The sequence below is a fragment of the Salmo trutta genome, chromosome 31 (assembly GCF_901001165.1).
Source record: "Salmo trutta chromosome 31, fSalTru1.1, whole genome shotgun sequence".
Taxonomy (NCBI): Eukaryota; Metazoa; Chordata; class Actinopteri; order Salmoniformes; family Salmonidae; genus Salmo; species Salmo trutta.
Genome location: NC_042987.1, coordinates 15,036,198 through 15,050,838, shown reverse-complemented (window position 1 = coordinate 15,050,838; position 14,641 = coordinate 15,036,198). Strand labels below are relative to the sequence as shown.

The 14,641-nt window shown below is 41.1% G+C and overlaps 2 protein-coding genes across 2 annotated transcripts in view; both read right to left on the bottom strand.

Moving 5' to 3' along the window:
- Positions 1 to 307: 307 nt before the first annotated feature.
- Positions 308 to 4,317, bottom strand: LOC115169614 (RING finger protein 11). Its single transcript, XM_029725410.1, has 3 exons — positions 3,696 to 4,317; positions 2,355 to 2,524; positions 308 to 2,036 (listed from the first exon to the last, which is right to left on the bottom strand). The coding sequence occupies exons 1-3, from the start codon at positions 3,807 to 3,809 to the stop codon at positions 1,865 to 1,867; spliced, it is 456 nt and encodes a 151-aa protein (XP_029581270.1). The 5' UTR covers positions 3,810 to 4,317; the 3' UTR covers positions 308 to 1,864.
- Positions 4,318 to 9,044: 4,727 nt separating this feature from the next.
- The window catches only part of LOC115169613 (voltage-dependent R-type calcium channel subunit alpha-1E-like), a 101,339-nt gene continuing 95,742 nt past the window's right edge, over positions 9,045 to 14,641 (bottom strand). Inside the window, exons 47-50 of the mRNA XM_029725409.1 lie at positions 11,024 to 11,134; positions 10,390 to 10,525; positions 9,899 to 10,068; positions 9,045 to 9,660 (exon numbers count right to left, since the gene is read on the bottom strand). Coding sequence (XP_029581269.1) covers positions 9,112 to 9,660; positions 9,899 to 10,068; positions 10,390 to 10,525; positions 11,024 to 11,134 — 966 coding nt within the window. The 3' untranslated portion in view covers positions 9,045 to 9,111. The remainder of the gene's footprint in view (positions 9,661 to 9,898; positions 10,069 to 10,389; positions 10,526 to 11,023; positions 11,135 to 14,641) is intronic.

Here is a 14,641-nt window from a genome sequence, read left to right as displayed (position 1 = left end):
GTATATTTAAAACCAAATACTCTAACTTTTACTCAAGTAGTATTTTACTGGGCGACTTTTACTTGAGTCATTTTCTGTTAAGGTATCTTTTATTTTTTACTCAAGTATGAATTTGGGTGCTTTTTCCACCACTGCAAACATAAATACAGAAAAGGGTATCATTATAATATAAACTAAACATTTAACAGAAATAATTCACCGCAGCAGCAGTTACAAACATATATAAATATATATATATATATATATATATAAAAAGCGACAAACAAAAAAAGGAAATCATAGTGTATGTAAAAACAGCCAGAACGTATTTTTGCGCAATGATGTATTTATTGACTGTGGGAGAAGACTGAAAATACAGATAAGTAAGCTAAGTACTTAAGGGAAGAAATTCCACTATTCTTAATGTCTCCCCTTCTCCCAGTCACTTTCACACAAAAACACACACTAGGATCAAGACAAGCAAAACAAAGCAGAGACTCACTCTACTGAATCACACAATTCATGAACATATATTCAGCTATTGAGCTTTTCTTTAATGTGATAAGTAACCAATGGTAGCATTGATACCATTATCAATATCAATCCTAACTTCTGTGCTTCAAAAATAATAAATAATATTGAAAAGTGCAAGGTTATAGATATATATATATTAACATAATGCTTCCGTTAATGTCCTATAAGTAAAGTGCAAATCTCGGGATCAGATTTAATGTGTGTGCAAGCATTCCTAACTTCTAGACTGATCCTCCAGCACATGCACAAATGAGCCCTTTACATTGGCTGACAGCTATGTTAATCCTCTAAAAGTAAAACATATTAACCTTACACAGGGTGACTGACATACAGCTCATACACTTCTTTAGGCCATTCGGAATGGCAGTGGAGCTATTTCGAATGGTAAATCTGAATGACAAAAGAAAAGCTAATGCATGTAGTACATAGTCTAATAAAGGATGGACTTTGGGTGATTTCTGCACTGTGTATGTGCATACTATAGTTACTTTGTTGTAAGCCTAAAGAATACTATGCTCTGTAACTTATTTTACTTTGCAACTGTAACACTAAAACAGGGTAAGCTTCAGTCCATAGAGAGATACCTATTATTATGCCACCATGGAGGATTTCCTGGGGCTTTTTTACCCTTACTAAGCCATATTCAGAGTGCAGGATTTGGAGCCTTTAGAAGACAGATGAGTCATGTCATCGTGTTGCCAGCTGTGGCTTTTAAAGGAATCTGATAGGATACCTCCTGGTGGCCAAATTCAGACTACAGAGAATTATCCAATCCCATTCCCAGCTACTAATCATGGTGAACAATTTGCTGGGATGGGATACCACCGAGACCTGCTCAAGTGGAAATGCAGTGAGCCATCACTACGGTAACAGCCCCTCCCCCTCCTTCCCACCATTACATCACCAACCCAGGCCTACTGTATTCAACAGCTGGCTCAGGAACCCAGTCCACCACAGACACACAAACATATTTTGCATGCTTGTCCTCCTATGTCCTCCATGACTCAGCCTGTTCAGTTCAGTGCCAGTTCCAGGTGATGGGTGGATGGGTCAAAGTCTTTTCCTTGTTAATCACTAGTGTTCGCATAGTCTCTCTCTCTATGTCATCACCGACCAAGACACCATGCTACTTTTTATCCCAAAGTTAAAAGCAGAGGGGAGGAGGGCAGCGTGTGTATGTATTTGTTGGGGCTGGTGGAGGTGGCGCTGTAAGAAGTCTGTGATGGTTGTAAAATGTGTGTGTGTGTGTGTGTGTGTGTGTGTGTGTGTGTGTGTGTGTGTGTGTGTGTGTGTGTGTGTGTGTGTGTGGCTAGGCGGAGCTCATCATAATGGGGTAGGGTTGTCTTAGGGGTCAGTTGGTCTCGTAGGTGGAAAGCAGGGCAGCATCCACAGGCTCCATGCAGGAGGGGCAGGTGAAGGACCTCATCAGCCAGTCGTCTATACAGTCCATGTGGTAAATGTGCATACAGGGCAGGAACCGGATGGGGTCCCCGTACACAAAGTCCATCATACATATCACACACCTAGAAAATGGATTTTATACAATTATGAATAGTAGTTTTGATTAGAGTCTATCGTATATTTTTCCTGAGCACATTACCTGACCAGGAAAACCTATGGGCACTAGCTTTGTTAAACACACAGTTACATGTTATAGCTAGGGCCGAAGTTTTACCTAGTTAGGTCACATGATCAGTGATCTTTATCAATAACATCAGAGAATAAAAACAGTGGTAAACTAATTATATCAATATATAATATCCGAGAATAAAAACAGTGGTAAGATAATTATATCAATATATAATATCAAAGAATAAAAACAGTGGTATGCAGATGCTCACTCTCTGATTTTTTTCTCGGAGCCGTCCCGTCCTCCGTCATAGACGCCCCGGGGAAGATGCTGGATGAGGCCGATACGCTGGGCGATACGGACCTGCTCCTCCTCAGTCAGCTGGGTGGCCAGGCGGGCCTGGCTGGGGGTGGGGTGGTACACCGGCATGTGAGCCTGCTCCTGGAGAAAAGACGCACATACAGAGGAGAGTCAATACACATGCCAACTCAACTGGACTGATCGCACAACCCAGTGTTTTATCAATCACTGTATGGGTGAGGTGGGATGGGCACCCCTCCTAGCTCGGTTTCACCCTGCCTATAAGAGTGGCTTGGCTTATATTGGTTTCAGTTGATAAAGTTGATGCCAGAGGACACCTAGTTGTAATAGTAGAATGCACAAGGTGCAATGTAGAAATTGGTTAGTGCACCATGAGTTCCTCTTGTCATGTCAGTCATTACATACCTTAGAGAGCTATTTCTAACTTGTCAGAATTTTTATGTCAGCTAAAGTTTTTTTTATTTAGGCATCTTAAGGGCATAGATACTGTTGTACTGTTATCCATCCTGCCATGGATAAAGCAGTTGACAAAAACTGCCCATTCTGGACATTCTGTCAAGCCTGTTTGGAACACTTTTATGAGATTGAAAAGCATTTGGGCAACAAAAGTGCTGCGTGTGTGGTTTTTCCTTTGTGTAACTGGGTTTGTTAAACTATTGTGATATGAAAACTCAGACCCATAATCAGTTGCAATACCTAGCTATGAAAATAATAATTTTATTGCACTACGGACTCCTGTGTGGCGCAGCAGTCTAAGGCACTGCATCTCAGTGCAAAAGGTGTCACTACAGTCCCTGGTTCAAATCCAGGCTGTATCACATCTGGCCGTGACTGGGAGTCCCATAGGGCTGAGCACACTTTGCCCTTGTCCAGGTTTGGCCGGGGTAGGCCGCCATTGTAAATAAGAATTCGTTCTTAACTGACTTGCCTAGTTAAATAAAGGTAAAAAAATATATATAGAAATATTCAAACCCTATTAATTCCCCTGGTCTTTCATTCGGGCTAACCTAAATTCAAACTATACATTTGACAGCAACTATAACGTTACCGAGCTAGATGAATGAGTCATAAATGGTCTGGAAGAGTACAAAAGAAAATACATCAGCTAGCTAGCTAAATAATCCGTTTTTTTTTTACAAGATTCCCTAGATGTTCAATGCATTTGACCCCTACCCTGGGTTTTGCATGATTCTGTCAATTATCATAGCCCTACTTCACACCAGTGACTAGCTAACGTTTGCTAGCTAAATAACTAATAAAACTATCTAGCTAAGTTAATATCAAGTCTGACCTGGTAAGGCGGAGGTGGCTCCAAATCCGCGTCTGCGTCCCCATAACTTCCTCTGTCAGACTCGTGAAGCAAAGATATATCGTCCGACGTCGGCGATTTGAGACAATTGCCCATGTCCTGTTCTCAGCCCCTCGTTGTTTAGCTAGCTATAGTAGCTAGCTTGTAAACTTACTATTGTTAGTTTACAACCACATGTATCCTCCACTCGTTACAGAAGTAACGGTATTACACATTAACTACTGTTTAACAACCCATTAAAATATAATATGTCTGTTCATACGAATACTATATCGAGCCCCAGCAGCTGTCCAAGCTATTTAACATCATCAGACCATCACAGTCAAAACAAAGAGCTAGATAATAACAGTAGCTAACGGCTAGCTAGCTAATGTTAGCGACATGTTATTCCAAAATGAATATCACTCATTCCTCGGTCTACGATTTGAAATGTAAAACGTTCGGATAAAAAGCAACTACCATAACAACATCAAGCAATAGAAAATGAATATTTTGCACAAATATCGACCACTGACTTCGCGAAAAAATTAACAAATAACTGCCTGGCTAGCAATATTATCAGAGATCCTGGACATAATGACAAGATGCTTGTGACTCCGCCCTAACAATGGGATTCGCTGTCCATAGAGCGGAACAGTGGGACGTCCAAGCTCCCGCCCATTCCTCTCTGGATTGGTGGATACATCTCATTGTTTGAATATATTTTCAATATTCGGTAAGGATGTTGACGTCAACCGCCTGTATTCAATGGAGAGTGAGATGCTATTCTAGCCTCATGAATACGCATAGACGCCTTGAATTTCAACAGGGAAAATTCAATGCAAAGTGTTTTTTCTCAGTTTAACCAGAATGTCACGTGCATCACACTTATTATCAGTATGCTCATAACAACCTAAGCATTACTTAACTTATATTAGATCAAATAAGCCTCAGGTATCAAAAAAAACATTCATTTTTTTTCTTGACTAAATTCCAACCTCTCAAAAACTCCTCACTTGCTTAATAATTAAAATCGCTCCGCCATTTCTTCAATGCAAAAATTCTAATAGTTCACCTAATTTCAGTTTATGTAACAAAACAATTAAGTATAGTGTAGTGTAGAGTATAGGTAGAGAATCATTAAGTGCTGATGGTGCTGACAGAGAGGGCTGCCTCGCTTCTAGTCAATAGGAAACTGTGCAGTATTTAGTTTTTTTATGTATTATTTCTTACATTGCTTGCCCAGAAAATCTTAAGTGTTATTACATACAGCCAGGAAGAACTATTGATGGCGCCGGAGGTGTGGCTGCCATCTTATCGACTCTTAACCAACCATGCTATTTTGTTTGTTTTTTCGCGTTGTTCGTAACTTGTTTGGTACATAATGTTGCTGCCACCGTCTCTTATGACCGAAAAGAGCTTCTGGACATCAGAACTGCAATTACTCACCTCAGATTAGACAAACAGTTTTTCTTCAATGAGTCGGCGCGGGAGGGAGATACTACAGACACCCGACCAAGCCCAGATCCCCGGCATTCACTGGAGAAGGAAACTGAGATTTTGTGGAAAAAGATCAGGGTGCCTTTTGAGGATCAGGCGACGAGTGGCTAATCTGCCTTTGCCTTCCGTCCTGCTAGCTAATGTTCAATCTCTGGAAAATAAATGGGATGAACTGAAAGCACGCATATCCTACCAACGGGACATCGAAAACTGTAATATCTTATGTTTCACCGAGTCGTGGCTGAGCAACAACATTAAGAACATACAGCTGGCGGGTTATACACTCTATCAGCAGGATAGAACAGCAGCCTCTGGTAAGACATGGTACGGGGCCTATGCATATACACTACCGTTCAAAAGTTTGGGGTCACTTAAAATGTCACGTCCTGACCAGTAAAAGAGGTTGTTTGTTATTGTAGTTTGGTCAGGGCGTGGCAGGGGGTGTTTGTTTAGAGTGTTTCGGGGTTTGTTGGGCTATATTCTTTGTTAGTCTATTTCTATGTGGTGTTTATTGGGTTGACCTTCAATTGGAAGCAGCTGCTCCTCGTTGCTTCTAATTGAAGGTCCTATTTAAGAGGGATGTTTTTTTCTATGGGATTTGTGGGTAGTTATTTCCTGTTTTGTGTTTGTGCACCTGACGGGACTGTTTAGTGTCGTTTGTTGTTTTTGTATACGTGTTTCTTTTGTTTTCCTTCTTTAATAAAACATGAAGATGAGTTTACAGGTTCCCACTGCGTCTTGGTCCAATCCCTACGACACCCGTGACATAAAAATATCTTGTTTTTGAAAGAAAGCACATTTTTTGTCCATTAAAATAATATCAAATTGATCAGAAATACAGTGTAGACATTGTTAATGTTGTAAATGACTATTGTAGCTGGAAACGGCAGATTTTTTATGGAATATCTGCATAGGTGTACAGAGACCAATTATCAACAACCATCACTCCTGTGTTCCAACGTTGTGTTAGCTAATCCAAGTTTATCATTTTAAAAGGCTAATTGATCATTAGAAAACCCTTTTGCAATTATGTTAGCACAGCTGAAAACTGTTATGCGTATTAAAGAAGCAATAAAACTGTCTACTTTTAGACTAGTTAAGTATCTGGAGCAACAGCATTTGTGGCTTTGATTACAGGCTCAAAATGGCCAGAAACAAAGAATGTTCTTCTGAAACTCATCAGTCTATTCTTGTTCTGAGAAATGAAGGCTATTCCATGCGAAAAATTGCCAAGAAACTGAAGATCTCATACAACGCTGTGTACTACTCCGTTCACAGAACTGTGCAAACTGGCTCTAACCAGAATAGAAAGAGGAGTGGGAGGCCCTGGTGCACAACTGAGCAAGAGGACAAGTACATTAGAGTGTCTAGTTTGAGAAACATGCCTCACAAGTCCTCAACTGGCAGCTTCATTAAATAGTACTCGCAAAACACCAGTCTCAATGTCAACAGTGAAGAGGCAACTCCAGGATACTGGCCTTCTAGGCAGAGTTGCAAAGAAAAAGCCATATTTCAGACATGCCAATAAAAATAAAAGATTACGATGGGCAAAAGAACACAGACACTGGACAGAGGAACTCTACCTAGAAGGTCAGCATCACGGAGTCGTCTCTTCACTGTTGACATTGAGACTGGTGTTTTGCGGGTTACACCAAGCAGTTTAGTCTCCTCAACTTTCTCAATTGCCACGTTATTCATTACAAGATTTAGATGAGGTTTAGGGTTTAGCGAGTGATTTGTCCAAATTACAATGCTTTTAGTTTTTTTTAATATATTATGGACCAGCTTCTTATTAGCCACCTATTCTAAAACTGACTGCAGCTCTTTTTTAAGGGTTGCAATGATATCACTTGCTGTGGTAGCTGACATGTATAATGCTGAGTCATCAGCGTACATAGACACACAGGCTTTTCTCAAGGCTAATGGTAGGTCATTAGTAAAAATAGAAAACAATAAAGGACCAAGACAGCTGCCTTGATCTATACCACACTGGTTTACGTTAGAGAGGCTCCCTTTAAAAACCTTGTGTTATGTTAGATAGGTATCTCTGAATCCACAATACGGCAGATGATGTAAAGCCTCTTGGTCTAGTCTACCTTAGATATGGAGACAAGCAGCCACATATTGTATGTGCAATTGAGGACACTTTTATTGCAATTGAGGACACTTTTATTAATATATACAGCTATTATACACACATAAACCAAACAACTATTTTGCATTCCAGGACAATTCTCCATGTTTTTTGGTTAACTGAGTTTCACAGAATCATTACCCTTTTGCAGGCAAATAAAACAAATACAAATACCTTAAATTAACATTCCAGAGATATCCTATTCCATCCTTCAAGCGTGTTGTGAGCAGAACGGGATCTTGTCTCTTACAATCCTACAGAAAACATGATATAAATGTACTGTACATTATTAGTAAACCATTCTAAATAACGGGTGAAACCAGGTGCGGAAAACATCTTTCTACATCTGTCGTCTGTAATGGTTCATACAGTATTGACATAAAGAATTAATGAAGAAGATATACAGTTGCGGTGAGTTCTTTGACACATACTGATGATGTTGTAAGCTAATGTAGAAGAGGAGAATGTGGACGGCTACATTGATGAACAACAAAACACTCAAGTTCATGATTGCTTCTGTGCCCGTTATTGATTCTGGAAGATGACAAGGAATGAATCCGTCAAATGGTAGAATATTGTAACAACTGAAGAAAAACAGGTACAGTACATTGACAAGATGAAAGTTGGTCCAAGACAGGCAAATGGTCTGCTGGTTTTCCTAGTGACTTAATAAAGTTTCGTTGAGGAATTGAAGCCATGTTCTGGGTGTAATTCTAGTCATTTGGTTCTCTAGAGTCCAGTTCATAGCAAAGCACTGTCTTTCAAATCACACTGGATATTTAGGCATTCCTTTCTGAAAAATAGTTTATCACATTTCATAACATTGTTGGTTGCTTTCAATTGTCCTGCAAGTCGGTAAAAATGTTAAATAAATCATACATTTTCCCAACGGAAGAGTGTGCCATTCACTTCCTGTTTGTATAAAGTGGATAACTGTCCTATTGATCATTGTTTTATTCCTTTGACATTTTACAACAGGAATTACATAGTTTACGTATGAATAGATAATTAAAGAAGTGTGTTCCCTTTGTAGACAGTAAATGGATAGGAAATCTAATGGTGGAGGGTGCAAAAGGTAAAAAAAAAACAATCTCTACTACATTTTAAAACACATTGGTTTGATCAATTATTGTTTGGGTGTATTTTTTTACAGACATGATTACATTTGATTAACTTAATAATACGTAAACAGTTAACCTTCTCTATGGCCATGTATCCTACTCAGACAATCAAGTGGTATTGGTGGCATTACAATTTTATGACAGAAATCTAATGTATTTACAAAAACCATGGTTTTCAAAGATATTGTTTCTCCTTATTTTGCACATATTCACACACCCCACATACACTGTTAAGAGAAACACAAAATCAATGTCAGAGAAACACCTTCAGAAATGACAATACCTATTGACACATAATGTAATTCTATCCTTTCAATTTATTTAATCTCTTTTCTGTACATCCAAGGCTATTTGAGGTTTATTATTAGTCACTTTCTTTTGTTGGTCAGAATATAAATAAACCACAGTCAAATATTTGTGGGTAGATATTTATTGTACATTTTCTGTGTGACTTTAAAAGGGATCCCACTTGCAGGAAGTGAAAAAAGGGATGTTCTTAATTTTTTTCTCACCCTCACATTTTATCAAACATACTGCAATCCCACAGGTATGCAGTAGTAATGCAAGAGAGCGACAAATGTCCCTTTTTCTTTTATATTGTAGTACATCTTATACACTAGCACCTTCCTCACCTCTCATCCACCACCACTTCCTCCTCCTCCTCCTAGCAGCGGTCGTCCTCCTCTGTGTCGCTGAGTGGCTCACAGCCCGCAACAGAGACGGTCTGAGCCAGGCGTTTCCGGAAGTGTCCATTGGGGATCTGCCAGCCGCTCCTGGAGCCCCGTCGGGCCGAGCTGTAGCTAGAGCTGGAGGTGGAGCTGACCGTGTTAGCGCGTCCCAGGCTAGTGGCCACCGCCGCCTCGAAGGTCAGTGTCTCCATGAACCCGGAGGGGTCCGGACTGTGCTCGTCCTCCTGCAGGGTGAGATAGGGCTCCGACGGGTAGCGACGCAGAGGGGAGCCCTGCTGGTGGTGGTGGCGACGACCCCTTGGCCCGGTCTGCCCCTCTCCACCTGCCTCTCTGGAGGCCTCCCCCCGCCTCTGGGTCTCTGGGCTGCCCCTGTCGTCATCATCGTCCCCGGAGGGAGGGTGCGTGCGAGACACCAGAGGGGAGTAGGAGATGTGGGGATGGGAGCGAGTTGGGGTCTGGGACAGGGGGCGGCGACTAGGTGTACTAGATTCAGAGGTGGGGATGGGGCTGTCGGAGCTGTTACCCTGGACACAGGAGTCGAAACACATTTAATACAGACGTCTGATTGCCTTTTTTAAAAGTGTCTATTGTGTATCCAATGTGGGTATGTGTTTGTGGTCTACTTCGTCTCAACCAGAGTTTACACCAGTGGCATATGGCCCTTTAATGTTTGCCCTTGGTAAGGCATCCAGTGTGTGTGTGTGTGTGTATGTGTGTGTGTGTGTGTGTGTGTATATATGTGTGTGTGTGTGTGTGTCCTACCTGTTTGTCCAGGGGGTGTGTGCGCTCTCGGCTAGGGGAGCATGAGGGCTGCAGACTCCTCTCCTCAGAGTTACAGCGGGATGTGTCTGGGGAGAGGAGGTGGCGGCGCTCTTTGGACCTCCCACGCTCCTTCTCTGTGTCCAACTGCCTCTTTCTTTCTGAACGGGAGACTGGAGGAGGACGAGGAAGACCATGGAAAGGAGCACAGAGAGGGAAAGCAAGATAAAAATCTATATATATTTTTTTAACACTGTAGATCATTAAAAAGTATGTTGACAGGTAGATCATTGATGCACTTAGGATAAAAGAAAAGGAAAAGCGACACTTGTAAATAGGATAAAGACATAAGAAAGGAAAGGGAAAATGCGGGGAAGAGAACTTGACATATTAACACATGCAAACAATAACCACACAGTAACATCACTCATCATGCCAGTGGGAGAGATAAGAGGAGAGGTCACGTGAGTGGAAATTGGAGAGTGGAGACTGACCGGCAGCCTTGTAGCTCTTGTGGCGTGGTCTGTACAGTCTATCAGGACTCTTCTTCTCCTCCTGCCACAGGCCATTAACCCTCTGGTCAGCCACAGTGGACGAGGACCGCTTAATGGAGCCACTGGCCATCTCCGTCTGCACGCACACGCACACGCACGCACACAGAGGGAGACACAACTAAATACCCACATGTACCATAAAATAGGTTTCGTTATTTTCAAAGAGATCCATCCATCTGTCGATCCATGCAGCATTCTCTGTTTTTAATCCATATCCATGCTCACTATTTCAGGAAATTAACAGGTCAACTAGGATGCTTGAACCTCTTCATTTTACTCTTCAACACATTGTTTAGTGGAAGACAGAGACAAAACATACCAGTAACCCAGGATCAATCAAACACTATTCTGAAACGCTAGCATTCTTTTGAAACATCCATGTTGATTATCCCTCTCCAGAAACCCAGCAGCAAACAGAAGATACATAAACCCATTTTTCTATCCAAACGGCACAACCAGTGTAGCCTGGTCCTCGTCCTCTGTCAAACAAACATGCATGTCACACTCTAGGTCCGCCTTGCTGCCCAGGGCCCTTCTGGCCCCTGGAGGAGTCAGTGTGGTCAGAGGGCAGTACCTGTGGCTCTACAGCCAGACGGGGCATAGAGGAGGCCCGTACACACAGCCCCTTGCCAAACGGGAGCTCCAGTGAGTCAGGAATCAACCCACTGAACTCCCCTGCACTCACCTATATGAGACCAGAGACAGAGAGAGGGGCGAGGGGAGAGATAGAGTACAGTACAGATCAGGCTGGTCAATTTAATACCGGTACTAACTGCCTTTTGGGGTTCCAGCCAAGGAGGGTTTCGGCCAATGTTACATCGTAATAATTTGCGAGTGCCTTTCTGCAATTGGGAGAGAACTTAAGCCATTCCATCATCACCAACCAATCAGAAGCCATTCCAGCCAAAGAGCCACAGATTAACAACCAATGACAACAAGGAGACTGACCCCAGAAGGATTGGGCAAAACAGGAGTAGGAGAAAGAGTCAGAGGGCGTAAGGAGACGGCGACATAAGCACATCGCTACGACAATAAATGAGAAGAGAGAGGACAGAACAACTATCGGGCTGTTGTTACACATACACTCATGCAAGTTCAGATCTGGATGCACCAAACATACTGAGCCAGACAAGTTCACCTGCTTTAAAGCCAGTCATGTTACTCCCCAGTGAAAATATACATAGAAGAAGGCAAACACTAACAGATTCCTATAGGGCAAAAAGTACACTCCAGACCAGTTCAACCAAACAGCATAGAAACAGTACAGTGAGCACTGAGAATGACAACATCTCCTTTCAAACCTCCACTAACCGGACTACAACTTGGCAAGGACAGAAACACCTTGAAACATCAATGCCGTGCTCTGCAATGCAGTACTAGTATCTTCATTCAACTATTACTCGGGACAGTTATTTTTTTCTAAGTGTTTTTCTTTGACCGGTATTTCCAGCATTATCCACTAGGTTTGCTGCAGGTAGAAAATCCTAGGAAATCTTCTTTAATTGACAGAAGTTGTCTCCAATCAATCAATGTCTGGTTGTGCATGAGTGTTTGGTGGCGGGGATCGCCTAAGCCAGGGGAGGCGTAGCTCTTCGAATCTTAATTAACAGGGAATATTATTTGTAGATCGGATATTCTACACCTCACTTTGCTCAAGCTGATCCTCTCCAACAGAGTTAGAAGTGTAGCTAAAAATTGGTAAATTAGGTGCTGTTAAGGGGCGAGTCAATGAAACCAACCATGGAAGTGTGTTGTAGCAAATTGGGGTAGCCCCGACTAGGACTCGAACCCAGGTCCAGCAACTGTCAAGCCAACACCTTAACCAGAATTATGAATTTCTTGACGTTTTTACAAGGAAAAGTACTTTTATTCATGGTTATTTCTATTGTTTTTAACAACATGTACTTTTTAACATATTTAAATGTAATATTCAAATGCTGTGTTTTATGTTTTTATGCTGTTTTTATGTGTATAAAATTCCGTACAAAAATTTGCTGTTTTTAAAGGAAATACAAATAAAAAATGAATTTCTTGCAGTAAAATTATACAACAAATGTTAATTTTGTCTCAGGAACACGAGTGGAGAAATATTTCTTTCTTTCAGCATCTCTTGAGAAAACACAAATGTGCCTGTAATGTGTAATCTTTGACACTTATGCAAGCAGACAGTATTTCAACCACATGGAATATGCACCCAAGATGAACTGAAGTCTTATCAGAAAGGTGTTTCGGCGTTTTCTCAGCTTTTCATTTCCTTAAAACCGATCAAACTGATGACATTTGGACATTTTGCACAGGACCAATCTTTCCACTGTTTGAGTTATTGTGTTTTCTCCCCAGTCCCTAAACAAAACAGACAACTTTACTGGTGTTAACTAGATCACCAATGCATTAATTCTACTGATGTAAGACATTCTGGTAGCACTACTTTACTTTGACAGAAGAGAAGCTGCATGTATCAAACGATAAACAAATGTCCTACCAAATGTCGGAAATTATAATATGGCCAGTGTCGGAAATTACAGTTGAAGTCGGAAGTTTACATACACTTAGATTGGAGTCATTAAAACTCGTTTTTCAACCACTCCACAAATTTCTTGTTAACAAACTATAGTTTTAGCAAGTAGGTTAGGACATCTACTTTGTGCATGCCACAGTAAAACGAGTCCTATATCGACATAACCTGCATCATGTTGTGGGGGTGCTTTTGCTGCATGAGGGATTGGTGCACTTCACAAAATAGATGGCATCATGAGGAAGGAAAAATATGTGGATATATTGAAGCAACATCTCACGACATCAGTCAGGAAGATAAAGCTTGGTCGCAAATGGGTCTTCCAAATAAGCTTAAGGACAACAAAGTCAAGATATTGGAGAGGCCATCACAAAGCCCTGACCTCAATCCAGTAGAAAATTTGTGGCCAGACCGTAAAAAGTGTGTGCGAGCAACGAGGCCTACAAACCTGACTTAGTTACACCAGCTCTGTCAGGAGGAATGGGCCAAAATTCACCCAACTCATTGTGGGAAGCTTGTGGAAGGCTAACCGAAAAGTTTGACCCAAGTTAAACAATTTAAATGCAATGCTTCCAAGTACTAATTGAGTGTATGTAAACTTCTGATCTACTGGGAATGTGATGAAAGAAATAAAAGCTGAAATATATAATTCTCTCTCCTATTATTCTGACATTTCACATTCTTAAAATAAAGTGGTGATCCTAACTGACCTAAGACAGGGAATTTTTACTAGGATTTAATGTCAGGAATTGTGAAAAACTGAGTTGAAATGTTTTTGGCTAAGGTGTATGTAAACTTCCGACTTCAACTATATAACAGAAACTTGTCTAAATTACAGGTGAACGTAGCAGTGAAAGTAGCAAGTAGTAAATTAATTATAATAAGCAAAATTATTATTGAATTATTATGGTGGCTCAAACTGCACAGGTAGACTACTTTTTGAAGTGATTTGTTTGTTTGACAATCAGATGAAAACATCTCACAATACGCATGACATGCGAAACTGAGCCTACACAGTAAACGGGATAAGATGTTTACACAGTATCCCGTTTTAGATCAGAATATCCCAGGCATCTTATCCGGGTTTCTCATAACCAGGATATAGGCTTTTTCCAGTGATGGTAAACGGGATAGGATGTTTATTTGAGTCAACTCAAAAACATTGGTGTGCATATAAATGTGGTCATTGACTCTCCCCTTAAACTGCCTCTAGAGCTGCGTTTAAACAGGCAGCCCACGATTTGTAGAGCAGTGACTCTACACCTCACTCAAGTCGATCCTCTCCAATGAACTCGGAAGCTGTAGCTAAAGATGGCTCAATTAGGCTGCGTTTACATAGGCAGCCCAATTCTGATCTTTTTTTCACGAATTGGTCTTTTGACCAATCAGATCAGCTCTGAAAAAGATCTGATGTTCTTGGTAAAAAGCATTGTGCTGCCTGTATAAACATAGCCTAATTGACCAACTTTTTGCTACAACTGCCGAGTCCATTGGAGAGGATCGGCTTGAGCAAAGTGAGGTGTAGAATCACAAAAAACAACTAAAACAGCTGGCCCTAACCCTTACTACTAGATCATTGATTCATTGTTGTCTATGTGTGATATTGAGCTTTACCACAGGAGGTTAGGTTTTCTATGTGCAGTACTTCATATTTTGCCCATAGCTACTATATCATTG

Bases quoted from the DNA above. Each gene is read 5' to 3' on its own strand.
- LOC115169614 (XM_029725410.1), bottom strand. From the start codon at position 3,809: ATGGGCAATTGTCTCAAATCGCCGACGTCGGACGATATATCTTTGCTT. The intron at 2,525-3,695 runs GTCAGACTTGAT...TCTTTTCTCCAG, and splicing joins AGCCACCTCCGCCTTACCAG to GAGCAGGCTCACATGCCGGT. The intron at 2,037-2,354 runs GTGAGCATCTGC...TCCATTTTCTAG, and splicing joins TCCGAGAAAAAAATCAGAGA to GTGTGTGATATGTATGATGG.